General features: G+C 45.7%; 2 protein-coding genes across 2 annotated transcripts; one reads left to right on the top strand and one right to left on the bottom strand.

Annotated features, from left to right (window-relative positions):
• Positions 1-141: 141 nt before the first annotated feature.
• On the bottom strand, positions 142-10,434 carry pxdc1b (PX domain containing 1b). The gene is made up of 5 exons (XM_084475485.1): positions 9,699-10,434; positions 5,765-5,856; positions 3,679-3,796; positions 2,574-2,688; positions 142-1,638 (listed from the first exon to the last, which is right to left on the bottom strand). The coding sequence occupies exons 1-5, from the start codon at positions 9,952-9,954 to the stop codon at positions 1,518-1,520; spliced, it is 702 nt and encodes a 233-aa protein (XP_084331611.1). The 5' UTR covers positions 9,955-10,434; the 3' UTR covers positions 142-1,517.
• Positions 10,435-15,667: 5,233 nt separating this feature from the next.
• prpf4bb (pre-mRNA processing factor 4Bb) lies at positions 15,668-26,782 on the top strand. Its single transcript, XM_084475314.1, has 16 exons — positions 15,668-15,743; positions 16,599-16,677; positions 17,150-18,369; positions 18,623-18,772; positions 19,409-19,564; positions 20,009-20,090; positions 20,275-20,476; positions 21,311-21,384; positions 21,493-21,583; positions 21,787-21,934; positions 22,388-22,525; positions 22,819-22,972; positions 23,824-23,938; positions 24,100-24,251; positions 24,635-24,721; positions 25,422-26,782. Exons 1-16 carry the CDS (start codon positions 15,685-15,687, stop codon positions 25,623-25,625), a joined length of 3,111 nt encoding a protein of 1,036 aa, XP_084331440.1. The 5' UTR covers positions 15,668-15,684; the 3' UTR covers positions 25,626-26,782.

The following is a 26,782-nucleotide window of genomic DNA, read 5'->3' as shown; positions in this document are numbered from 1 at the left end:
GGAGGATTTGGACCAAGAAAACGAGGAGGATAGTTCGAAACATATATTCACGAAGCAAAGTGACAAACACTGTTCTGGTGGTTTGAATAATTAGCCTATGAGATTAGGTTGACAATCATTAATTCAAAACTAAAAGTGCCTAAACTAAAGCATGACCCAGTTTTTTTGTCCCTTGCAGACACAGTACAAGGTTTTTCTGTTCGGTATATTTCAGTCTGAACATGAAGCCCTGCTGCGTCTGTGCTGAGCTACGAGAAAAGAGAAGAGTCTGAAAGAGTACTGAAGAACAACCTCCTTTTGTGGTTCACAATAATGCAGAATAATAGGATGGATGTTTTCCCAAGATAAACACAAGACTTCTCTCAACAGAATAACAGGACAAAAATGTATGCAAAACTTTTTCTTTTTACTTTTCTTTCTTTTGTAAAAGTATTGCTACAAAATTGAGATGATTCCATTCTTAATTACTTCCCAAGTACTGGTAAGACCCTGTCTCTGGTTAGATCTAGTCTAAGTTAAATAAAATATTAAGATATTGGTTTAGTAAAAAACAACTTAAATATGCATCATGGGCATGTTAAAGGGTCAAAACGTTATCACAGCTTATAGTGGTAATTTAAGAGTCTGTATTAACATTCATATAAAAGCAGAACTCTGTTCCTACATAGCAATATATATTTTTAAAGATATAGTTGGATAGACATGTTATTCCCCAAATGCTAATTAAAATAAAACAAATATTTTTTTAATCGTGTGGTCCATAATGGTGATGCAGTGTTTTATAGAAATATATGAAATACAATTCTAATGGCCATGGCCTGTATTTAACATAACATATCTGCTCATGTTTGTTTCTTTGCTGCTGAAGACCCAAGCCATGTATTCCTGGTGGCTATACAAATCAGAACAAAAACATTGAAAATGCTAGCAGTTAAAGTTAAAGGCTGAGCTGACAGAGGTTCTCGGAAGTTGTTACCACCATGTTACCACAGCGTTGCAAACCAACGATATAAATAAAGATTCACAATACTGAATAACAACACTTTGGATGCACCAGGTTAAGATGCTGTAGGAGGTTTCCAGGGGGCAACAGTTTGTCAGGGAAACATTATGTTGCAGTAAAAGTGTTTGGGGTACAGTTTTTCAGGGTTTGGGGTTAAAGTCTATTGTGGTGGAAAGTTTATAAAGAAAACGGTTTGTCATTCTCAACACGATCTCCATCCAACTGTCCTCGCCGCTGAGAGAGCTTAACCCGAGGCACGTGGCGACATTACAGACCAGCAAACAAACCATAACGCACGTCTGTTATGTTTTCAGTCTCGTGGGTCTAAACACAGACACAACCAAGACATTCTCGACGGACTAAAGTCAGGACCAGGCGGCCGCCACAGCCTTCGTGTTCCGCTGAGACGGGGGGGGCCTTCGGGCGTCTGGTTTGGCATGGTGAGGTGCTAGCAGTGGAGCTAACATGAGCTAAGCTGACAGCCAAAGGTAGTGTGGTCTCCTGCAGCGGTGCCTCACTCCAGGATGTCTGTCTCAAACGGGACCAGATGGTAGTAGGACAGGTTGGTGACGTAGGCCTCTGTGTCCTCGTCGCACGGCAGGGGGTCCGGGGGTAGGTACCCTCCGTCGTCGTACCTGGGAGCGGGACACACCAGGCGTGTTTATATTTATTATTTTTATACAAAATGTCACAATGATTTTATTTTGGAGGTAGATGTCGTTATGAAGTAGGAAGGGGCGGAAGGGCATCTTGCTCGAGGATGCCGACAAATAGCAGATTCTGAGGGATAGAAATGGGAAATTCTGTCCCTCGAGAAAGGAAAACATGTTATGTTTTTTGTACAAAAACTTTTGTTCCCTTCTTAGCTCCGTACACACCCAGACGGGGAAGGAAGAGGTGTGAAGAGACTCTTCCTGTGGGGTGTGCGCGTTTGTGCGTGTGTGTGTGTGAAAGGAAGTTCACATTGGCATTCAAGGAATTCCACACACACACACACACACACACGTCCGATCAGGAAGTACAAAGAGCACTCTTCCAGATGATGATGAAATATCCATGAAGCCGAACACCACAGGAGGCTGTGCAGAGCATCTGGCATCGTTGTGTAAGGTCTGGATCATACTGGAAGAGTAAGCCTGGCTTCTGATAGTGCTAGCACTAAACTATATTAAACAGCTTACTTTGTTGGTTGTTTTAGCATCCTATCTTCTAAAGATGACCCCTAAGCACTGGACTATTACTAATAGTCAAGTCACATCTTATTCATAGAGCATGTTTCAAAGATCAGTCAAATTCAGTGAACAATAAAATCACAATTCACATGAAAAATAAGAGCACAATGTATAACACAATAAAAACACTTGGATGCACTTAGGATGAAGAGGAGGGCAGATATACTACTGCTGTCATACAACAAACAAACCTTTAATTTTGATCCCTGTGGTAACTGTCTAGCCCTACAGTAAAACATTTGCTCTAGCAGCGCCTATATCTGAGAGTTCCTAACCTCCCGGTTGGTCTCTCTGGAATGAAGCGTCCAGAGACCATGTAAACGTATAGGGGAACTCACGCGTGTTCCTCTGAGTCGGTGGAGGACGGCCTCTCTTTGTCCTCTGGCGACAGGCGCTCGTCAAACACGATGGTCTCGGTGTTGGCGAGACAGAACCCATTGGACCGCATGATCTCTGGAGAGGACAGGCAGAGGTGGAGGTTAATCTCTAAAGAAGTTACATTAGGTTAAGTTATAAATGTCCCCATCAAAGCTTGATATCCCAGCAATTCGGTTTTTGCACCGAATCAACACAGTATGCACAAAACAAATCAAACAATTTTAATTCAGTTTGTCAGTTATTTTACAGCTTATTACTGCAATGTTCTCATAACATTCTCTAAGTTTGCGTGGGGGGTGGAGTACATTGAGTACATATCTTTCAGGGTGACGGAGTGGTCCAACCCATCCTCTCTGACTTGTGCGATTGTGTCATGAGTCTATGTGTGGTTGTCGTGTCACAAGTCTTTGGAAGAAATTAGCCAACTCTGAGGGTGAAAAGTCCAGTTCTGTTGGCCTGTTGTCATGGTGATTGGCCTGACCCCTGGGTGGGGGTATTACGGCTGTGTGTTTGTAACCCCCCCCCAGGACGCAGCAGATACAGGTCACGCCCCTTCAAAACCAAGCATGCCATATCAAGTTTTGTCCCCACCTACTACCAACTGTTCAACTCACTATAGTGCTTTAAGCATTTTTAACTGTTTTAATCTGGTCTTAAAGCTCCAACAAGTTCTGTTTTCCCAGTAGCCAGCTCTAGAGGCTTGAGTTGTGGTTATGTCTTTCAACGGTTGTCTGAAAATGTCAACAATTCTGAATGATGTGAAGGAGGTTTTCCCAAGTTGTGGGGGGCAAAAGTGGACAAGAATAAAACAATTTCCCAACATAGTGCCAATTTAAGCTTGCACATCAGTCCCTATGTTCTGGGAATGCCTTTAACATCAAAGGCTTGTCTTGTCCTTGTTTGTTGTCTCACATGTGTGATTGCACCTTAACCTTAATGCACTGTAACCTTAATGCACTGTAACCTTAACGCACTGTAACCTTAACGCACTGTAACCTTAATGCACTGGAACCTTAATGCACTGTAACCTTAATGCACTGGAACCTGAATGCTATGCTGATGTACCTGATATGTTGATAGGGCTCTGGAAGCAGGGCTGGATTCTGTGGACCTTATCGTTCCTCAGCACTTGGTCCAGGGGCGAGCGCTCGAAGAAGGTCAGCATGACCTCTGACCTTGAGAACTAGATAGCGAGAGGTATATCTATATATAAATATTATATATAGCATGTAGTATATAGTCACGTAGAGCAGTGGTTCACAACTTTTGGGGGCGCCTAAGACACACAAACCCAAATTCCAAGGACTGCCCACTTCAGTCCGTAGGGAACTGTGTGGGCAGTCCTTAAACCATCATAACAAGGATACGTTGTACGCCCTTTCTGCAGTATTTATTGGACTGCCAAACAAAGTATCACATGAATACAGGCTGAATTTTTTTTATTGTCTTTACAAATTTAATTTAATTATAAACAACAAAGTACAAATGAACAACTTTCAACATACGCCAGCCCTTAAAGTAGAGTAGAGTTGCTTATCAACACTAACAGTGTCGTGTCATCACTATATTTTGGCGGGGAAGACACATTCCGTCCTGAGCTCATAAACTTGTTGACGAAGCGTTAAGAAGTGTGGACACGGCGCGGCTATGCAACTGTGGCTGCGGTGGATCATGGCTTCCTCTTATTGTCTGCAGACTCACAACGAAATACCATCTTCCTACTGTGGTCAATTTACAAGGAAGAATACTGGTTTTGCCATGTAGAAATGACTGACTCCCTATAAAGAGGCTGCCTTTATCCACAAGTGACTAACAGGGAGTGCAGATACATTAATGTCATTAAGAAGGAGGTACAGTAAGGCTGTGGACATTTTGAATAGGATCCAGTACCTTGGGGTTGGGAGTCACCAATATTAGGGATGTCACGAGAACCGATACTTCGGTACCAAGTCGATACCAAAATTCAAAAAACATGACGGTACTCGTTTTTCTTAGTACCGTAGGTACCGAGGACGCAATTCCTCCGGACGTCACGTGGGCAGCATATACACCTACACGGGAACATGGAAGACGGCAACTGCAGCTGCAGCGAGTGCACCGGCTCCGCCTCGACTCGTCGATAAAAAGAATAGCAAGAGTCGTGTCTGGAAGTACTTTGCGTTTGGAACGCTGCGCCGCGCGACTGTTTCAGACGGGACCCGTTTCAATGTTGCACTTCTAAACACGCATGGTACGACTGCGTTCGGCATCACTTACTTGATGTTGTTTTGATTGAAGATCGGCAGGTTGTAGTGGGTGCGGCGGTGAATGTGTGCGTGCGTGTGCACGTGTGTTGCGAGCGTATGCAATTTCAAAGTAAACAAACCAACTCAAAGCCGATGCATGCATCCAAAACTATTTGTTCAAAACCAAATCAACAAATCAAAAACAGAGTTGCTTATTCGCTTCAAATACTTTTTCTTTTCAAAACTTGGTAATTAATACGGCGTGGTACCGAGCGGTTGAAAACAATGTTGGCGTCTCCTGTGGCTGCCTTGCGCACCTGCGTTATATTTAAGCAATAGATCACGACAGGCTGTGGTATACGCTCATTATACCACAGTTAAGGGGCGTTGTCCGTCCCGACGCGCAGCGGAGGGGCGGCGACCCCCCTTCACCCCTTCCCTTCAAATTGGGTATCGAGAATCGTGGAATTTCACTGGTATTGGTATCGACTACTAAATTTCTGGTATCGTGACATCCCTAGTCACCATTACTGCATAATCATAAATCGATCTATTCAACTGTACTCCAATACTCTACTACTACTAGATCTACTTTACTCTACTGTATCATACTCTTCTCTACTGTATTATACTGTACTCAACTGCGATCTACTCTGCTCTACTCTACTTTTCATCTATTCATCTATTCATCTGTGTTCTACTCTACTGTGTTCTACTTTACCTTCCAGGGCAGGTTGATGTTATTCTCTCTACTGTACTCTATTATACTGTTTTCTACTGTACTCTGCTATATTACACTGTACTCTACTGTGTTCTACTGTACCTTCCAGGGCAGGTGAAGTTGTTCTCTCTACTGTACTCTATTCTACAGTTTTCTACTGTACTCTTCTATATTACACAGTACTCTGTACTGTGTTCTACTGTACCTTCCAGGGCAGGTTGATGGCGTTCTTGAGAAGCCTCTCCACTTCGTTCAGCTTCAGCTCAATGTCACTGGCTTCTCTGATCTTCACCATCCCTGAAACACATAACAACAAATACATTTATATTTCCCATTTAGATATTGGTTTATTTAATTGTATTCCAGTGAAAATTATTCCTCAGTATTCCTCTGAAAAAGTGCCACTGTGGAGACTGTTGTAACTTACCAGCCTTCAATTGTAACCGTTTTTATATTGCAGGAAAAACAAAGACAGCTTTAAGTATCCACCTTTAATTATAATATTCACTCGAAATGGTTAGTTACACAGACAACGGTGGTAGGATATTCTGATACATAAAATCTGGTGGTATTAAAAACATTTGCTAACAATGGCTCCATATTTCTCTATGGTAGGTGGAAGACCAAAACAAAGCACCTAAACCAGCTTTTGAACAAGTGTATCAATATGCGATGTACAATAACTTAATCCCCTACATGATTTAAAGAAGTTTGGGGATAACAGTAATAACAGACCACGGTAATAACAGCTTGAAAGAGCTCACATTCAGAGCTATATTTAGGGCAGGTTTTCTCCATCCATTAAGAGATACAGGGGGTTTAGTTCAGGAGACGGCACGTGTCAGTACATTGTATTAACCATAAAGCAACTGTCATGTCTTGTAACACAACAAAATCTTTGTTACCACAAGCTGACAACGAAATGTGGTAAAGAGGCCAACCTTACACAAGCGTAAATTGCATAGGGTTTGACAGACTGCAAAATGGACATTTTCATTGTGGCATACTTTCTTTAAGGTTTTTGAGAGAGAGAAAGAGAACTCTGTATGTTAGAAAGTATATTGATTGGTGCAATAATGAAATATTTATATGGAAATCACATTTAAAAAGTGAATAACAGATTAAATAGAACTGGTCTAAGGGTTACAGCTTTTAGATCTTAGGCTTTTTTCAGCGGTGATCATTTATCTCTGACAACAAACGCACACATGGCCAGATCAGCCACAGAGAAGCTGTTGTTTGGTTACATCGTGGCACACAGTTTTCCACATCCCGCGATGATGAGTATGATGGGGGGCTATGATGTTATACCCCCACCCCCTAGGTATGATATCATCAGATTGGAAAGAATGACTTGGGCTATTTTATCACCAACATCTTCCACGCTATTGCTCACACATTCTGGGGCGGGGGGGCTGTCTGTCCGGGAGTCTGGGAGCAGTAATAGCATTTTCATTAGCATTAGTCATAGTAATAGTAATAGTAACAGTAATATAATTATAATTAGCCTATCCCATCTCATCTGGGTGAACATTCTAACACGTGACGTTGCTAGAATATATACATACATACAAATGTATGTACATGTATATAATGTATGAAGAAAAGCTCTACATAAATCATAACAACTTCCAACATCCGTTGTTGTTTTCCTAGGTTCTCCCCGATGTGTATTTTCTCCACTTCCTTCTGGTGCGGACCTGCTGTCCACTTCCTGCCGTGGGACAGGAAGCCGGTGTGCCAGCATACTTCCTGTGAGGATGTTTCTTTGTGACACCATTATCTAGTCAATGACTTCTTTCATAAATCATAAAATATCACCAGTAGTACCAGAAGAGCAGATGGCTTCCCTCTCTTGCTTCTCTCTTAATACTCCTCAAAACACATGCATTTTTTTTAAATAACATGTGCCCAAGGCCACATATCTCATTACAACTAAGGGGGGGACCATAGACATGGATTTTTTTCTGGAGGGGAAATCAATAACATAACAAACTTGTATCAAATGTGCTGCTTTAACAAACGGTTCAGACCACTGAGCAGGATACATAGGGGGGCATAAACAAAACCTTGAAAAAGTGTATGTGTGAATTATTTCAAAGGTGTAGTCAACTTCTATTAAATATATACATTCAATTAAATAATAATATTCTGAAAGAATTTATATTGGGGCCCCTGAGATCTACGCACGCGCATGATCGCTTTTTCGATCTCTTTCCAGTGTTGCAAAACAGTGCATCATCTACTATTTTCAAATAAGTTTCAGACACTTGAAAACTAAGGCATCTTACTCAGGTATGCAGGTAGACATAGGTGATCAAACCCAGAGCCTTTCACCTCGAAGAGAAACAACAACTATCTTTAGATATCCTACTTCCAACCAGTCGAAAAAAAACAAGCATTGGAATCCTGCGTAAAATCCAACAATTACCCTCAAAGTCATCATTTTCAGTTTCATGTCTGAGACCAAAGTTAATTCTGGACACTAGCTGGAGTAAAGAGGAACTAAAAGGACATGAGTCATCTATTTTCAGTGTGTTTATCAGCCCACCGACTCAGTCATCCTCTACTGTGTCAGTGACCTTAAGCAGAAGATCTGAGAGTGATCATATTCTTTCTCCATCGCACCCGGCCAGGGGCATGTTGTTCACTGGGGGGCTCGACAAAAATGTAACTGTCCAACCAGAGTGCCACCCTACCTAAATCTGCCATATATTTCAAATTTGCATTTTGTTGTACTGGGCAATTTGTGAAGATAGATTCTCTTAACTGCTCTGCAAAGGCTGGGCATTGTGGTTTGGGGCCTCCTATGTCATATTATTCTGTGACTCTCCTGGGCCACCCCTACTAAACTAGTCTAGACATGCCCCTGCACCCTAAGACTAGTATAGTTCTAGTTCTAGTCTATAGTTCTAAGTGTGTGCATGCACCAAATCATTTGTCTTTATTTCTGCAGGGTGCTGTGTAAAGGGACGCAACTTGATGGACTTGTCTGGCACTTATTCCCATGATGCATTGTTTTCATTTGAATCCCTATCCTGCACAGCACTAAAGCAAAATGGAAAGAGTGACTATTGTATTACAGAAGAAGGCTTTTTTTAAATGTTGCTTGTGGGCAAGACAAGGGTTGTTTTCTTTGATGTAACACTTTACTTGTTTCTGACGCTTCTTCTGCATACATTACAAGTGGGTGTAAGTTTGTTCAGGGAGGGGTATAAATAGAGTGTCCGATCCTCTGCCAGGCCCTGTGTGACAGCTTCTCACAGCATGACATCAGCCTCCTCGGCTGTCGCCATGGTAACACACAGCAACACGGACAACAGCAGCAGGGGCCAGTCTTCCACATGCCCGACATTCTCAACCTAACTTCTTTTTCAACATCCTGGTGTGAAATAAATACACAACTGGAGAACAGGGGCGGGTCTGCTGGACCATCCATTACCTGATGATACACATCCTTAATGAGTCCCCGTTCAACCAGAGAGTGTTGGCTCTGTAGTAATGGTCACATCAACACACGCACGCACGCGCTCACGCACACACACACACACACACACACACACACACACACACACACACACACACACACACACACACACACACACACACACACACACACAGTTCAGGGAAACATATCAGCGACCTGCAGACCTAAATCCCGAGAGCGCTACAGGTATCGCCTGATTCAAGCAATAGGCCTACAACAAATCGCAACTTTGTGGACGTTATACGGACGTGATTTAACTATGAGTGAACGTGTTTATAGCATTTTATTCAATATTAGCTTTGAGTCGAGTTGCTGCATAGGCCTATTCGATATGACAGATGATCAGTGTCCATTACTCACTATACAGCTGTGTCCACGGGTCCGCTACGTGTGACAATGTGACAAGACGTCTCCCCACTGTGACCGCCCAGCGGACTTGTTGGCTTTTTAACCCCATGATGGAGGTTAGGGCATTAGGCATTAAAGCGTGTCCTGAAATTATAGTTTGCAGTAGGCCTACAGAAACATTGCTTAATGGGTTATATTACATTTATTCTGAACTGATGACATTAGACTACTTTGATTTTGTAATGTTATCAGTTATCACGGATTTTATTTAGGTTACTCATGCAAAAGTTTTCTAACTACCAACCTTCTAAGAGCGGAGACTTGGCCAGGTCGCTCCTGTCCTCCGGAAAGGACTCCGCCAGTCTCTTAAACAGCCTACCGAAGTCTGAGTAGCTCCGATGCAGATATAAAATGTTCCTGTCCGACCACTCCGTCCTGATCTCAAAGAACTCCTCTTCCTCGCCCCGCTGGCTGATGATGAGCCGTCGGATCCCGTTCACCCAGCAGTCCTTCACGAACATGTTGACCAGCGACGTCCCCTCGAACACAGAAGATGCCATTCCCCTCGACGTCAGTCTGACATCCTACCACCGAGAGTAGGACTTTTGCTTGAGCAAACGAATCCCCGATCAGAGAACTGTGGCGGAATGTCTCGGAAATATTCAAACAGACACCAAAACAAGAGGAGACAACTTTAAGACGCAGCGCGCCTCGTCTTCCCAGTGTGGTCTGCGGGAGGCTGGTCGTTGGTCTGCTGCTCAGCCCATCAAAGGCGTCGTCTCAAACGTGGCATGTTGACGTTTTAAAAACATCGTCCTAATTCGGTCCAAAGTCAAAGACGATGACGCCGGAGGTCAAAAGTTGTTCAAATAGTGGTTATCGATTATACAGTGCCGAAGCTCTGCGATGCGATCCAGTGGATTGTTTTACCCCCGTTAATCAACACGAAAATAATCTGATTTACTTTTGAAGTAGGGCCTACGATTTCCATACTTGAATCCCACCATAAACTATTCGTCCATTGAGAAGAAGCTTTTCTCCCAGTAGGCCTACAATATATAGCCTAGGCTAAGGCGCTCCCAGTCCTCTCTCTCTCTCTCTCTCTCTCTCTCTCTCTCCGGTTGCTCAAGAAAGTTTCCTCCCCTTCCTCAACACTGTGGGTATTAATATGCAAAGAATGCAACCGGGGCCAGCGAACCCGAACTTTTCTTCTTGCTCCCCTTCCCCTTCCCCTCACTCCCATCCGTCTCTCCCCGCTCCCTCTATTCTTTTGAAATAACAAAAGAAGGAATGTGTTGCATCTTTAAATGCTGATAACTGCAAGGCTATATCAAACGTATGCATCTGATTACTCAACGCTTCCTTCGTTTTTAATTTCAGATAAGTCCCTTTTTTTGTTAAACTACATGCATAGATGATGCCAGGCATTACATTGTCATCTGTATATATATATAGACGCTCTGTGCATCCTAGAGAAACCGACTGCTGTGTGTGCTCCTCTCTGCCATGAAGCAATTATCGCCTGCAGTAGAAGGTTACGGTGAAGTTTACGAGCTTCCCCAGTCTGCTAATAGCTCTACCGGAGAGCAGGGTGTAGCGGTGATGGGGTGGAGTGGTGAGGTGGAACGGCCCGCTGCTGATGAGGATAAACCCCTCACACCACGATGGATGGATGGATGGGTGATGGGTGGATGGACGGATGGGTGGATGGATGGGTGGATGAGTGATGGATGGATGGATGAGCGATGGATGGATGGATGAGTGATGGATGGATGGATGGATGAGCGATGGATGGATGGATGGGTGATGGATGGATGGATGAGCGATGGGTGGATGGGTGATGGATGGATTGATGATAGATGGATGGATTAACGTAAAGATGAATAGACAGATCCATCTATCATCCATCCTGAGAGGGAAAGATAGGGGTGGACGGGTGGATGGATGGATGTATGTATGATGACAGATGGACGGATAGTTGTGTGGATGAGCTGGTCTATGATTATTCATGGAGGTGATTGGTGTGTTTAATTATCATTATGATGTTTTAAAATAACTTCAACCAGAAGGCATGGAAGCAGAGACACAATGGAATAGCTGTGGGTTATAAGGGTCAAAAGCATCACTGTGAAACATATTGGGACTCAAAAGAAGGCAGCTATAAACTAAGTGATCTCGGGTTTAGATTCTCACATCAAGCTCAAAGGGGGACAGATGGTGTGGAAATCATCCTTGCAACCTGTCTCTCTCCTTTTCTTCTCGCCTCAGAACTGCCCCCCTGTGACACCAGGCCTGTATAAATCACACTGCATAGCGGAGTGGGGGGTTATGGTTTACTATGTTGATATGTTTCTCAGGGGGGTCTCTCTCTCTGCGTTCCACAACATTTACATTCCCATCCAGGCGTTCGGCGTGCCTTGCTAGGCAACATGTCCTATCCGATGAGAGAATGGAACTTACTTTGACTTTACTTGTTGTGCAACAATGTTGCAACGAGCAAAATCTGTGCTTTTATGATACAATTTACATTTCGAGAGACAAATAGTAAACAAAGCTACATCAAAAACAAACAATATCCCTGCACTTAATAAATGCAAAAGGGAAGACGGCTGGAAAGACGTGTGGCCTGATCGATAAACAAACAGATGCATAGGGACAGATACAGGTAGTCTAACAGAGAGACGGCGAGAAGGACAGCCACGCAGACAAACAGACCTAAATGCAAACAAACAGACACAGTAGTCATACAGTCACAGAGAGTCAAAGCCCAGAGGACCGTGTGTATGAGTTCCCCTCCGTCTTTAATAACAGGATCAGTCTGTTAGCAGCGAGCTCTGCATCTGCGGTGAGACCGCAGCTGCACACTCAGCACATTCTGCCTCCTTACCATCTAGTCTGTGTGTTCTCTTAGCTGAGTGATACCATTTCCAATGGAAAAATACAGCAAAATTCTTCCAACCCTCCGTGCTTCAAGCTGACTTTAATGCAACTATTTTTTTGGCCTCTGCTTCTTCACACATTGCTTTAACCCTTTCACCATCTGCCCGTCATAACAATTTCTCAGTGGAAGAATGCACATTGCAACTGAATAAGTGGCAAGTCGTATTACTCAGGGCTACAAATCATTATGCAGTATGTTCAGATATACCAAAACTTTTCCATAATTTTATCATAATTTTATCTCTCAGAAATGTATCATCGGATAACTATAGGATAACTGATATGCCAGAAATCGGCTGCCACCCGTTTGAATATCAGGTTACCCAAAGTGGGGTCCTGTTGAATGCAAAACTTAGCAGTGAGTAAGTGTGAATTTGATAACGTCTTATTTTATTCATATTCAAGATTCCCTAAAACAATAGATTCCATATCAGCAACTCTTGTTCCTCACTCGCCGCTCCACTTGTGTGTTCACATACGATAGAGACGCTTTGCGGATTTCTGGTTTGAAATTGCTCCCTGGAGTTCACCTCGACTCAGACTCCAACACTGTCATTTACATAAATACCACCTCGTTTTGCCAGCAGTATCATTGCTCTGGGCTCTTTCACATTAAAAGCCCTCCCTTACGAAAATAAAAAGCTCAATATGCCTGAAGGTATTATTACATGCAGTCATTATTTTATGGTCAAACCTTGCCCTCTTAAAGGTTGTGCATGTAGGGGAACTAAAAAATCACAGTGTAGTTTTTTAAAACTTTTTACACGTTTACAACATGTTGTAATCGGTCTTAACCTGAAATGGGTCATTTTTTTACCTCTTAGATTCACTGGACATCCTGCCAGATAAACATCTTAATAATTAATAATGTAGTCACTTAGCAGACACTTTTACCCATTGCCACTTTGCATTTCTTGACATGCCATTTTGTGTAATTTAAGAGCAGGTTGGGGTTACATTATCTTGCTCTAAGCCTATCTGAGGACATTAGCTGGTTTCCGTGTAGGCCTACCTGCCTCCGCCAATCAGAACTCAGAATCAAACTCTTTCCCATCTCTCTTAATTACATGGAGCAGGTTGAAATGTTCACCCACACACTACCAGACACTGACTCCAGCTGATGTCGGTCTCTGCTTGTTACAGAGCTTCCATACTCACAAATCCGACTTTATATGAATGTGTGTAACACTTTCTTTCGCTACATGTTTGTTTTGACCCATCATGTCGCTGGAGGCGGGGAATTGTAAGTGCATAGTTGGCGAACCAAACTCGGCCAGCAGTACTAAACTGTAAAAAGTGTCTGTAAAGGTACAACACCGTGTAGAATGGCCACTGTAGAAATACACAAACTAAAATCCCATTCTGAAGCTTCGTACCGTTGTGCTTTTTACGGTAGAATATATCTGAAACGAAACAGGAAACAAGGCGTCACTCCGCCCCTTGCGGTTTCTGGTTTCCAGTCCAGAATCTGTGCCGTCTCCACCCAGAAGTTCTGCTACAACAGGGCAGGACTGCTGGATCCCAGAAAACAGCGCTGCTATCAACATGTTTATAACAAACCCAGCCCTTCCCCTCTCAACATGCATACACACAAACAACTGTTTTCATCTAAAATCCCCCATCGAGATGTCCACACCTGTCAGCTCAACGGGAGTGGTGGCGAATTCTCCTCAACGCCTGGCCTCCCTCGAAGACGACATCAATCCTCCAGCCCTGAGACAGGAGCATATGGTGCCTACAGGCTCAGAGACGCTGCTGCGCTCCACGACCCACACCCTCAACAGCTTCTGCTCACCCAGATCACTGAACATCAGACCTCATAAAACACGCACACACGCACACACTCATTCACGCACAACGCGCATACACACACATACGTAGGAACATAGAACATCTGCCCAGATGAAGACACACTGGTGTTTCTCAAAATTATACAAAGTGCATTCTGGGAACGGGGGGTTGTTACTAGGACGACATCAGGAGCCATGACTCCAGGGGCCGGCCTAAAAGACACACAAAAGTGATAAAAAAGGCTACAATGGGAGCTAGGGGTGGTGAACGGTAGAGAGTGTTTTTTTACGGACCTAATAATGGACTGAGGTCTCAACAAACGTCTGTCAGTCGGCCATGTTTACGGCCTTCTCTCCCGGGGCCACAGACTGTCCGACTCCTGGGTCGCTCTCCAGAGTGATGTGTGTGGCCATACGGTCTGGTTCAGGGAAAGGGTAGAGAAGACCATCCCTTAGTTTCTCCATCAATAGGAGGCCACCGTCATTTACGGTTTGATTATTTTGAACTAAATAACATTAGATGAGATATAGGCTGACATGGAGCTGTACAGCTGAGGATAGGTTAGGGCCTTTGACTCCCAGCTTAAAGGTACTGGGTTTGAGCCCCAATGTCCGCAGCCTACCTGTAGGCAACCCCTACCTGCTCCTTTATGCACTGTCTAACCCCTACCTGCTCCTTTATACCCTGTCTAACCCTTACCTGTTTCTTCATGACCTGTATCTGTACTATCCAACTGTCCAACCACTACCTGCTCCTTGGTGTCCAGTCTCTGTAATGTCTAACCCCTACCTGCTATTTAAGGACCTGTCTCTGTATTCACTGAATGTCCCTTTGGATTAATGCCACATGAGGTAAATAGACCAGACTCTGTGTACAGTGGGCCTACTAACTTACACACACCGAAAAGAGAGGAGTAATTTACTCTGCGTATCAGGCCAAGGGTTTCCTCTAATGGAATATCTAATGACTCAATTTCAGACACTTGAATCTCTGCCAAACATGCCTGTGCACGTATAAATCAGGGAGGCCCTGCTGAGCTGGGGTGGAAGTTACAGCCCCTGCTACACCTCTCCCTCTCGCTTTCTCACACCTTCCTTTTGTCTCTCTTGCTATTGCTCTCACACTCATCATCTCAGATATATGTCTGGATAGTCAGGATATTATTATTATTATTATTATTATTATTATTATTATTAAAGATGCAGGATTCAGAATAATATTATGGACACACCACTTCAGATTGTGGAATCAGACCTATTCTGATCATTCTTAAACGAAAACTGCTCAAATGGGATTAAACCTTTTCTTATTGTGGCAATAAGAATGAATACACTTCCCGTAGGAATTCGTATGAATATTACAGACAATGGAATTATAGGAGTGAATAGGAGTGAACAGGAGGATCCGAGCCGCCCCCTTGTGTCTACTAGTGGAACCTCCGCAAGTTACACTACTGCGCACCGCCGCCAGCGCTGTAGAGAGCGGTCTCGTTGCGTGTTGTCATGGTGACCTCTTCCTGTAAACACCGGAAAAAGACGGGCGGCCTTGGATTGAGCAAAATGGCCGACGTTGAGATGGACATCGCGTCCAGAAGTATGAATAACGGCAACGAACACGTGTAAGGCGTTTTTAAATCCAACATACACTTTTATTATGACGACCGATGCGTGTTGCATTCGCATTGAGGTCGAGGACGATTCTGTTGAGTAGCATCGCGACTGCTTAGCATTTAGCACGATATATAGTGTTGTTGCTAGGGCTAGCTAGCGCTGGGCTAAGGTTGGCTAAGCTAACGTTTTTAGCGACACAAAGTAGTTAGCCCATAGTAGTGGTACATCCTAAAGCGTAGCATCATTTTCTTTATGAATGCGTGTGACTAGCCGTGTAGCATTAGCCCGGGCACGCCGTTATAAATGACGTCAGGGCACCACACTGGGAACCTAATTAGCCTAAAGGTTAGAAGTTTGCTAGCTTTATGTTAGCATATATTGGCTAACGTTGTCTAGTAAACCGTCACGGCGGATAAGCTGAGGAAAGCAGGGGGCACAAATGTCAGTATAAAGTGGGATCATAATTACCCTCATGTCAATACTGAAAGCTTGTAGTTTCTACTGCGTAAGTGTGTTTCTTACATTTGTGACCCAAGCGTCCTTTTATGTCATGTCAGTTCGCTGGTGTGTTGTCGCGATAGCGCACACTTCCACTCTGTAATCTGTAAACACCGGCCTAGTTTCAAACTAGTCACCCATACGACAAGTTAAATAAGTCTGTCTATGTTGCGTTGCATACATGAAACAGGACGCTTTCTGTCACCAGACAACATAATATGTTGTGCCAAAGAATACAGTGAAACGACAATGTCATGTCGCAAGCATCAATTAAAGTGAAATGTATTGATGCGTATTGAACAGTCAGGTTGACGGCTGATGTGTTTACAGAGATCGTGAGTGGATTGTTGTGTTTTCATATACAGAAAGCAGGACCTGGAAAGCCACGAGCGAAGTGGAAATGAAGACAGCGGAGATTTGTCTGAGGAAGAGGAGGAGGAAGAGGTACGGACTGCTTGGTCTGACCTTTCATCATCACAATGGGACGGATTGTCTTTCGTTCGTACTTCATCCATATAATATTCCACTGGGATTTATTCATAGCTGTAAACAAACTATAGATTTTATTTGAATCCATCAATTTGACAAAGATTTGGGTAAATCCTTTAAACTTATATTTGTTGGTCCTTGTTCTGTGTCTCAAGGTAGATATCGAGTATGATGTGGTTATTTTTATAGTCCAGGATAGTGCTAATCTTTGAGGTGTGATACCTCCCACACAAATGTGCACTCACTATGTGAAACAATTTAAGGCCCTTGAAAAGCATTACATAAATGCAACAAATGTATTATTATTTATGCTTTTAAAAGTACAGCTATAGCAATAAATTAAACTTTGTGACCGACAACGTGACCTACTATACCTAGACATGTGACAGTTGTGTGCTCTGGTACTCATCCTGTGTTGTGATGCTAGGAGGCGGAGACTAACGGAGAGAAGGCTGAGGAAGGGGAGACCAAAGAGCCGAGTGGCGTTGGCAGTGGCGTAGGCAGTGGTGGCGGCGGTAGTGGTGGCAAACACAAGAGGAAGAAACACAAGCACCGCAGCAAGCACAAAAAGCATAAGCACGCCTCAGACGAGGACAAGGAACGGAAGCGCAAACACCGACACAAGCACCGCAAACACAAGCGCAAGGACGGCTCCTCTCCTGCGGCAGTCGCTGCCACTGCCGCCGCCCTGTTCGGTGCCTCGGGACACAAAAAGACTGAGTCTTCCCCGTCATCGGGGAACCCCAGCCTGGACGACCGCGCCCTGCTGGAGGACTTGGAGAAGCAGCGCGCCATGATCAAGGCGGAGCTGGACAGCCAGCTGATGGAGGGCAAGGTTCAGTCGGGCATGGGGCTCATCCTGCAGGGCTACAACTCGGGCTCAGAGGAGGGGGCTGGCGCGGCTGGTGGCGGTGGCGGCGGAGGCGGAGGCGACGTCGAGGGCCGGGTCAGGAACGGTCAGCGTGCCGGTAAACCCCCAGGGTCGCCGAGGGCTGGGAGGAGCGGGAAGTCTCGGCGGGAATCGACGGAGGCCGGGAAGTCTGCCTCCAAGCGCCACAGCCGCAGCCGCTCGAGGGACAAGGAGAAGCCGGCCAAGGAGCCCAAGGCGGAGAAGCCCGCCAAGAGCAGCAAGGAGGCCAGCGGGAAGGAGAAGGGCCGCGGGGGGCGCAGCCGATCCAAGGAGCGCAGGCGTCCAGAGAGCTCGGAGCGCTCCAAGGAGAGGACCAGGAAGTCACCATCCCCGGGGGGCCGCAGGGCGGAGCAGAGGGCCGGCCGTACCGACAAGCGGCCCACGCCCCCCCAGACCGACATCAGACCCCCGCAGGAACGCCCGTCCCGTCCGGGGGATCGCGAGCGGCCCGGTCGCTCGGACCCGGACCGGGACAAGAGGCCCACCAAGTCCCCCTCCAAGGACGCCTCCTCGGGAAAGGAGAACCGCTCTCCCCACCGCCGGGCACTCGCCGCCTCCCCGCGCCGCCGCAGCTCCTCCCCCCGCCTCAAGCCCCCCCAGCAGGCCGCCGCCAGCGCCCCGGAGCGGGCCACGGTCCGCAGCGGCTCCAGGCCGCGCTCCCCGCCCAGGAGTGGCCGCACACGCTCCCCGGACCCCCGGAGGAGAGACGCAGCCGAGCGCCAGGACTCACCGCTGAGGTAGGAGCTCTCGGCGACCATTCATTCAGCCTTTTATTCATCAAGTCATCCGTTCATTCATTCATTCAACCGTTCATTTATTCATCATCATTCAGTCATATCATTCATCCATTAACCATTCATTTACTCAAATGGTTTATCATCTCTATTTAAGGCTGGTGATGGGTTGTGTGACAAAGGTTGTTATCTTGCCATTAAGCGTTGAGGATCGTGTGTGTGTGTGTCTAACAGCTCTCTCTGTCCACTCCTCCAGGAAGCGTCTGCGTCCTGACGGGCCTCCAGGCAGGGCCCGGTCCCGGGAGCTCAGCCCCCGGTTGGCCGCGCGACGCCGACCCAGCCGCTCCCCGCTACCACGGCGACGCCCTTCTCCCCGCAGGCGGAGCCGGTCTCCTCTGAGACACAGGTGAGAACAAAACAGCCTCACACCCCCAGGCCCCCTTGGGCTCATGAACACTCCTCTCATTAGGTTTGACCCGCTGGGATTCCAAGGTGTGTGCTGCTTTTTTTCAATATGGCTTTTGCTGTTTCCTATATGAGCCCCAATTAAAATTGCCAAATATATGACCTTAATTCACGACTCGGCATATCGTATCTCACGATGAACTTTTTGCCTGACGTGGTAGTTTTTCAACCCAAATGAGTGCGTGTGTGCAGGTTATTTGCATATGCAGAAAATTAGCGTGTTAATCATGGTTTCATGTTTCCGCCACTGCGGAGCTGGAGCCGATAAAGACCCGAGACTACTGCAGAGTCACTTGCCCCGGGAAGTAATGCAGATGGTAACCTATCCCACTCAAGATTAGGGCTAGTTGTTTTTTTCCAGTTTATTTGATTAATTTGCATTCTTGATTTTAAGGTTTGTGAAACTGCATTTTTTGATATTCAGGCCAAATCGCCCAGCCCCCATGTGATTGAGTGTTTTGTCTGGTGGGAAAAGGGCTGAATAGGCCCTATTCAAGATGGCCACTAGTTGAATATGTTCCCAGCTCCTATCAGAGAGCATATGGTGATTGACTGTGTCCCTCGCCCGGTCCCGTAGGTCGGATGAGCGGGACCGCTACGGCCGGCCGAGGCAGTACCGACGCTCCTTCTCCAGGGAGCGGGGGAGGAGGAGGAGGAGCCGCGACGAGGACAAGTTCAAGGGCAGCCTGTCCGAAGGCATGAAGGTGGACCAGGAGTCCTCCGGAGAGGAAGTGTGAGTACCCAGAATGCATCGAGGCAGTGTGGTGTTAAAGTGATAAACTGTTGATCAGGGGTGCGTTCCAAAAGTTGTTTCCTGGGTTGTTCACTAAACACCCCAGTGTAGGCGTTCCCAAAGTGGGCGGGTGAAGCATCTGTCGGGTGTTTAAAGGTTCGGTAACCCTTGGCCTAGTGGAGACAGAACAGTAGCAGTCGGCAGAGGTTGGAGGTCCGTGAGCGAAAGGAATGGAGCCAGCTGAGCGCTTCTCTAGCTTTCTAGTTCTTGGGAAAGTGGGCACAACGGCAATCAAGGAAAACATCTGGATACTTGAATGAAATTGCTGTAGAACCACTATTGGAATGCACCCTTGGTGTTGAATGAACATTGAATTGTATTATTCGTCATCCATTTTAGTGTGATGACGGCTGGGTACTAAAGTGTGTGTGTGTATGTGTGCAGCCTAGAGGACTTTGACGGTGAGGAGGTGGATGAAGAGGCTCTCATTGAACAGAGACGCCAGCAGCGGCTGGCCATCGTCCAGGTCTGTTATTATCCACCAACACCTGGAATAGCTACTACCAAGCATAGCTTCGTAGTGTCCTCTCTCAATGTCTGCTATTTCCCACAACACAGAGCAGAATACGCGGCAGCATGGCATATATAAAACCATTAGCCTATGAATATATATATATATATTGTATGTGTGACTGTCGTCTGGGCTCCAGAAATACAAGCTGGGGACGGATGAGGGAACCATGGCGTCGGAGCCCAGCAGCCCGCAGAGCAGCGCGCGGAGCCGCTCGCCCTCCCCCGACGACATCCTGGAGCGAGTGGCGGCCGACGTCAAGGAGTACGAGCGCGAGAACCTCAACACGTTCGAGGCGAGCATCAAGGCCAAGCACAACCTCATCGCCCAGGAGAAAGACGGTAATGAGCACTGCCGGGGGTCGCCATGGTGATTAATTGCGTGCATGTGGTGTGCTTAATCGAGGTGTGTCTCCGCCCCTGGTGGAGATGCCTGGTCGTTGAGTTTCCTGTCGTGTCGTGGTGCATCTGTCTGTACACAGATATGGGGTAGGGGTTGGGGGGGTAGTCTAGTGTGATGGGCTGTTGATATGCTGGGTTCAATCCCCGGTCATTTCTGCCTGCAATTGGGCAAGGCATTGTATTTGGTAGTCAATGTGAGTAGATTTGCGAGATTTTCAATGTATTTTTGTACTTGGAGCATGTCTAGTTTTGATCAGATATCAGAATAACCTGTATATGCTATTGATTGAGCCACACGTTACTGAACGTTTAGATCTGGGTATCTGGGATCTGACTTGTTCCAATGGTTGCTTATCGATAATCAATCGCTTGATAATTGATCAGTAACCCCTGTCGGGTATGAAAAGGGGAACATGGTGTTAAAGGGGGATAAATGCATAGCAATTTTTCCCACTCACACACGCATCTCTCACAGGCTACTGTACCGCTGCTCTTCTCTGATTGGCGGAGAGGGGGAGCGGCCATGTGACTCTTGTTCCTCTCTGTTGTCGGTGTGTTCATTCAGTTGCTGGCTTGTAGTCCAGGTCTGGGGCTCTCTCTGCCCCCCCACCACTGCCAGCATGTAGTGGTCTCTCACGCGTATGTGAACCCCCACACCATGTTCTCTTCTGCATCTGTGCTTTACAACCTCGGGTACGTACTGCACAGACTGACCTCCCCTGTTGCCCCCCCCCCCCCCCCCCCCCCCCGCTGCTGTGTGTGTGTCTCCAACAGGGGCCAACCCAAAGAAGCCCTCGGCCCCCGATATGTTCACCGAGTCGGACGACATGTTTGCTGCCGACTTTGACGTGAGTTCCACACACGCGCGCGTGCCATTCATGGAGCCATTCGCCATTCATCGGATGCACTGGTTGTGCAGTGTGTGTATTTACAGTTGTCGCTGTGTGTGTGTGCAGAACGCCAGAATGCGTGCAGCGGGCGTGGGGAAGGACTTCAAGGAGAACCCCAACCTCCGAGACAACTGGACAGACGCGGAGGGCTACTACCGTACGTCAGCGAGCACTCGGTTCACACGGTCCACGGCTCACTAGTACTCTGCTTCCTTGCATGTTGGAGACCCTAACCTTATGAATGCTAACCTAATTCTTACTCTACACTGTGTGTGTGTGTGTGTGTGTGTGTGTGTGTGTGTGTGTGTGTGTGTGTGTGTGTGTGTGTGTGTGTGTGTGCGTGTGCGCGCGCGTGTTTAGGTGTGAACATCGGGGAGACGCTGGACAAGCGTTACGACGTGTACGGCTACACGGGCCAGGGTGTGTTCAGTAACGTGATCCGGGCCAGAGACACTGCTCGTGCCGGCCAGGAGGTGGCAGTCAAGATCATCCGCAACAATGAGCTCATGTAAATTCAGCTTATACTTGATTTAGTATATATCATTTTGTACTTTATAATTGAGTATTTCATAATTTAGAACTACATAATTTAAGAACTTTATAATATTGTGATACACAATGTAGAACATAACTATTTAGAGTTTCAGACACGTTTTGAAATCCCCTTCCATTTAACTCTTTAATAACAAATGTGCAGCAGTTTAGTGTGTGTGTGAGTCGCATTTTGATATGATGATGTTGAAAATCGTAGACACAATCTCGGAAATGAAATTAATTGGGATGCTAGTGTTGCATCACAATAAAATACATATTCAACCACAGATTCATGTTTCCAGGTCAGCAAGGTGTGGTATTTAGTAGACAGTGAATACGGAGGTTACAGAGATGGAGCAGCAGGTAGGAGTTAATGAGACCGGATATTACGGTGAGGTTCTCACCGGCTGGTTCTCCTGGTCCACAGGCAGAAGACGGGTCTCAAGGAGCTGGAGTTCCTGAAGAAGCTGAACGACGCCGATCCCGACGACAAGTTCCACTGCCTGCGTCTCTTCAGGCACTTCTACCACAAGCAGCATCTCTGCCTGGTCTTCGAGCCCCTCAGGTACATACCGTTTCCTCCTGCTGTGTTAACAAAGCTCCACAACAGCAACAACTAGAAAACCGCCTAGTGCAACTTGCTCTTTGCTTCTTTATCAGTTTTTTACTTTTTATAAAAGATTTAGATAAAATGTCACATGATGATAAATGGGTTCAAACAGTACATTTAGCAACAACGGTGTGACTAGTTTCTGCTTTTTATCTGCTCAAAAAGTAAGGCTCTGATTGGCCAATCAGTGCCTTATATAGCATGACCGGTCTCTGGTTTAGTTTTGAGTTAGATTGTCTCTATTGCAGTATGAACCTGCGGGAGGTCCTGAAGAAGTACGGTAAGGACGTGGGTCTCCACATCAAGGCGGTCCGCTCCTACAGCCAGCAGCTCTTCCTGGCCCTCAAGCTCCTCAAGAGATGTAACATCCTCCATGCAGACATCAAGCCTGACAACATTCTGGTAGGGACCAGTCTGTTATATAACATTAGCACTACATTATATTATATCACGTTAGCACTACATTATATTAGATCACACTAGGTAACCTCACATTAGCACTAGGGATCGATGAGATGGATTTTTTTAGGGGCCGATATAGATTTTTGATATTTGGAGCCGATACAGTTGTCATCATCAATGACCCAATGATGATAACAATTGTTACAAGTCTCAATTAAAAAAAGGAACATTTATTGAACTGTCTGTAAATCATGCCTGGGAAAAAAATAAAATTAAAATTAAATAAAATAAAAATTAAAAAATCTGCGAAAGAAATTGGTAAATGGGAAATGGTCCTCATTTATATAGAGCTTTTATCCAAAGCGCTTTTTACAGTGTTGACTGACTTGACGGAGTCAACCACGCAGGGCGACAGCCAGCTCGTCAGGAGCAATTAGGGTGAGGCGTCTTGCTCAGGGACACCACGACACTCAGCTAGGAGGAGCCGAGGATCGAACCAGCTACCTTGCAGTTACCAGCCAACCCGCTCTACCTCCTGAGCTAATGCCGCCCCAATTGGCCAATGCAGATACACGTAAAAACGCAAATATCTGCAGATATATCGGTCGGTCACTAATTAGCACTACATTATATTACATCACACTAGGTAACATCACATTAGCACTACATTATATTATGTCACATACAACAGCAAATTAGAAATACATCATATTGAATCATATATTGCATCACATTACAACTACAGTTGATGACATCACATATGATTAGAAATATATCATATTACATCTCATTAGAGTTGCGTTATATAACGTCACATTATACATTGTCACGTGTGTCTTTCCCTCCCCCAGGTGAATGAGTCCAAGACCATCCTGAAGCTGTGTGACTTTGGGTCTGCGTCCCACGTGGCCGACAATGACATCACTCCCTACCTGGTCAGCAGGTTCTACCGAGCCCCCGAGATCAGTAAGTTTGTCATCCTCTGGTTACCATCGTTACTGCCCTGCCCGCTTTGTGATATATTATATGTACCTATGTGTGTATTTCTCTAATCTATTCATAGGTAAGCCTTATGGCTATCATAAAATGTGTACCTGTACTATAATGTGTGTATTTCTGTACTCCAGTCATAGGTAAGCCGTATGACTACGGTATTGACATGTGGTCGGTGGGCTGCACACTGTATGAACTCTACACCGGGAAGATCCTCCTGCCCGGCTCCTCCAACAACCACATGATCAAGCTAGCCATGGACCTGAAGGGCAAGATGCCCAACAAGGTACCACACACTAATCTTATGCTACCCGCTAATGACGTTTCTTCTCCATTGACTCAACAGGCCAGTCAGAGCAGGTGTATGTGATGTTAACTTATTTAATAATAATCGTAATACAAATGCATGTAGCAGAATTATTTATAGTGTTAAAACGTGTCTTCCCTCTATGTAATTTTTGTGCTGTGAATGGCTGTAAAGAAAGCTGTACAGCACATGGGTGCTCCCTGGTTGTGATCTCTGCTTTCTAAAAGAGTGGTACGACCTCGCCTCCACCCGACCGCCCCTCCCTCAGCCGTTCTCCGAGGGGCCGATCCTCCCGTTGCATCATGGTCTTTGTGTTCCGCCGTCAGTCTGGCTGATGCAACGCTGTTGTTTCTCTTCTTCAGATGATCCGCAAGGGCCTCTTCAAAGACCAGCACTTCGACCAGAACCTCAACTTCCTCTACATCGAAGTGGACAAAGTCACAGAGCGGGTAAGGCTGCCAGCCACTGGCCCACATAGCTTCCTGTCTGGACAGGAAGTTGTCAAATCTGGCTTGCGTGTAGTGGCATTGTTGGAAACACGGCCTAAAAAAACGAACAAATATTACTTTTTAATGTTATTTTGAATCAATATTCCCTGCGGAGGAAACTGCAGCCTCACTTACCATGCCTCTAAACAAAAAAAGTAGAATATAGAAATGACAAAAGGTCTGGTTTGATCAAACTCTGAGGCAGAGCGGTATCTTAGTCTCTGTATACTATTGAGTCCTTAGACAGTAGAGAAGTATAACCCTAACCCTAACCCTTGGTGTCTGTATACTAGGGCTGTGCTATTAATGCGATTTTGATTTTTGGATCAAACAATCTCAAAACTAAAATAATCAAGTAGCAAGATTTTTTTTATAGAATGTGTTTTATAGAATTCGCAGAACAGCTAGATACATATTTGTGCATTATTTTGCTGTAGTGCTGAATAAATGCTTCATGTTTTGAAACTCAAAAAATAATCGTGAATATGGTTTTTGCCATAATCGAGCAGCCCGAGTAGAGCAGTATCATAGTGTCTGTATACTATTGAGTCATTAGGCAGTAGAGCAGTATCTTAGTGTCTTGGTCAAAGATGCCTACCAGTAGACCGCCGACACTGGCGATCATACCAGCAACCCTCCACCCTCTCCACCCCCCCATCAGGAAAAGGTGACGGTGATGTCCACCATCAACCCCACCAAGGACATCCTGGTGGACATGGTGGGGTTCCAACGGCTGCCTGAGGACCAGAGGAAGAAGGTGATGCAGCTCAAGGACATGCTGGACGCCACCCTGATGCTGGACCCGGCCAAGCGCATCAGCATCAACCAGGCCCTGCAGCACCCCTTCATCCAGGAGAAGATCTGAGGCCCTCCGCTCGGGGGGGGGGGGGGGGGGGGGGGGGGTGCGCTGACTGACGCACGGGACCTCATGGAGGGTTTCATCTCATGGGGGGTGTTGTTTATTTTTAAGTTGTGTCTGTGCAGACACACAAGCTCGTTTAGTTGTAATCTCATGGGGGAAAACATTGGCACAGGAAGTGTTTGTTTCTGTGGTTTAGTCTTGGTCCACCTCCTGCTCCCCCCACGACGCCCCAATGCCCGATGGGTTCAATGTTCAACTGGCATTGAAGATGACGCTCAAAGAAATCAGAGAAATTCCTGTAAATATGTCCATTAGATTGTTAAAAAATCAAGGCAGCCGCCACTCCTAGTTTAATTTTATTTTCATAACAATTGTTTTTGTCATCCCTAGTTCGCAGAGGGTGGAAACAGCAGTGTTTTTTTTATTTTTTATTTGGACCCCTGTTTCGCCGTGATGCATGTTTCTGAATGTGCTCAACGTGTTGTGTGGTGCAGGCCTGTGTAAAATACTGTGTGTGTGTGTGTGTATGGATCTCTGCCTTTCTATCCAACGTGACCATAGAAGTCTCCGCCCACTTTCTCCCACTACGCTGATAACCGACGACACACCTCTTGTGATGCATTGAAGGAACAAGGATGTACGCATCACCAGAAGGACTCCATTTCCCAGCTTAACACGTGTTCCTAATAATGGCTCAGAGATAAGAAAAAAAGGAATCAAAACTTGACTCATCAAACCACCGGGACAGCGCCCTCATCTGGTGAAATTTCGCCTTGCGGGTGTTTTTTTCTAGATGACTGGAAACTGGTGACAATGGTTGGTTGTCATACAAGGATGTCGAACCAAAGGCGGTCTGGTTTTTATGAAATATGGCAATTGTAACGCACTGCTGGATGCTGTTCATGTGTTCTGATCTCACCGTTTGGTTTCTCTTCATTGCAGTCGTCCTATCGAAGCCACACTGGCAGGCCCTACGTCACACACTGTTGTATATATTCCATCGTTGCCATCCTTTTCATGTTTTGATTTATTCTCCATTAAGTGGTTTAAACAATCTTGTGATTTGAATAAAGAATAGTTGTGAAACAGCTGTTAAAGAAACACCTCGGTGTAACACAACTTTTAGTAATAAAATATTTCATATTCTATACCAAAAGTCC

This window comes from Micromesistius poutassou (genome assembly GCF_964030765.1).
Source record: "Micromesistius poutassou genome assembly, chromosome: 11".
In the NCBI taxonomy this organism is placed as follows: Eukaryota; Metazoa; Chordata; class Actinopteri; order Gadiformes; family Gadidae; genus Micromesistius; species Micromesistius poutassou.
The sequence above is the reverse complement of the archived record's forward strand: the minus strand, read 5'-3'. Positions and strand labels throughout refer to the sequence as shown.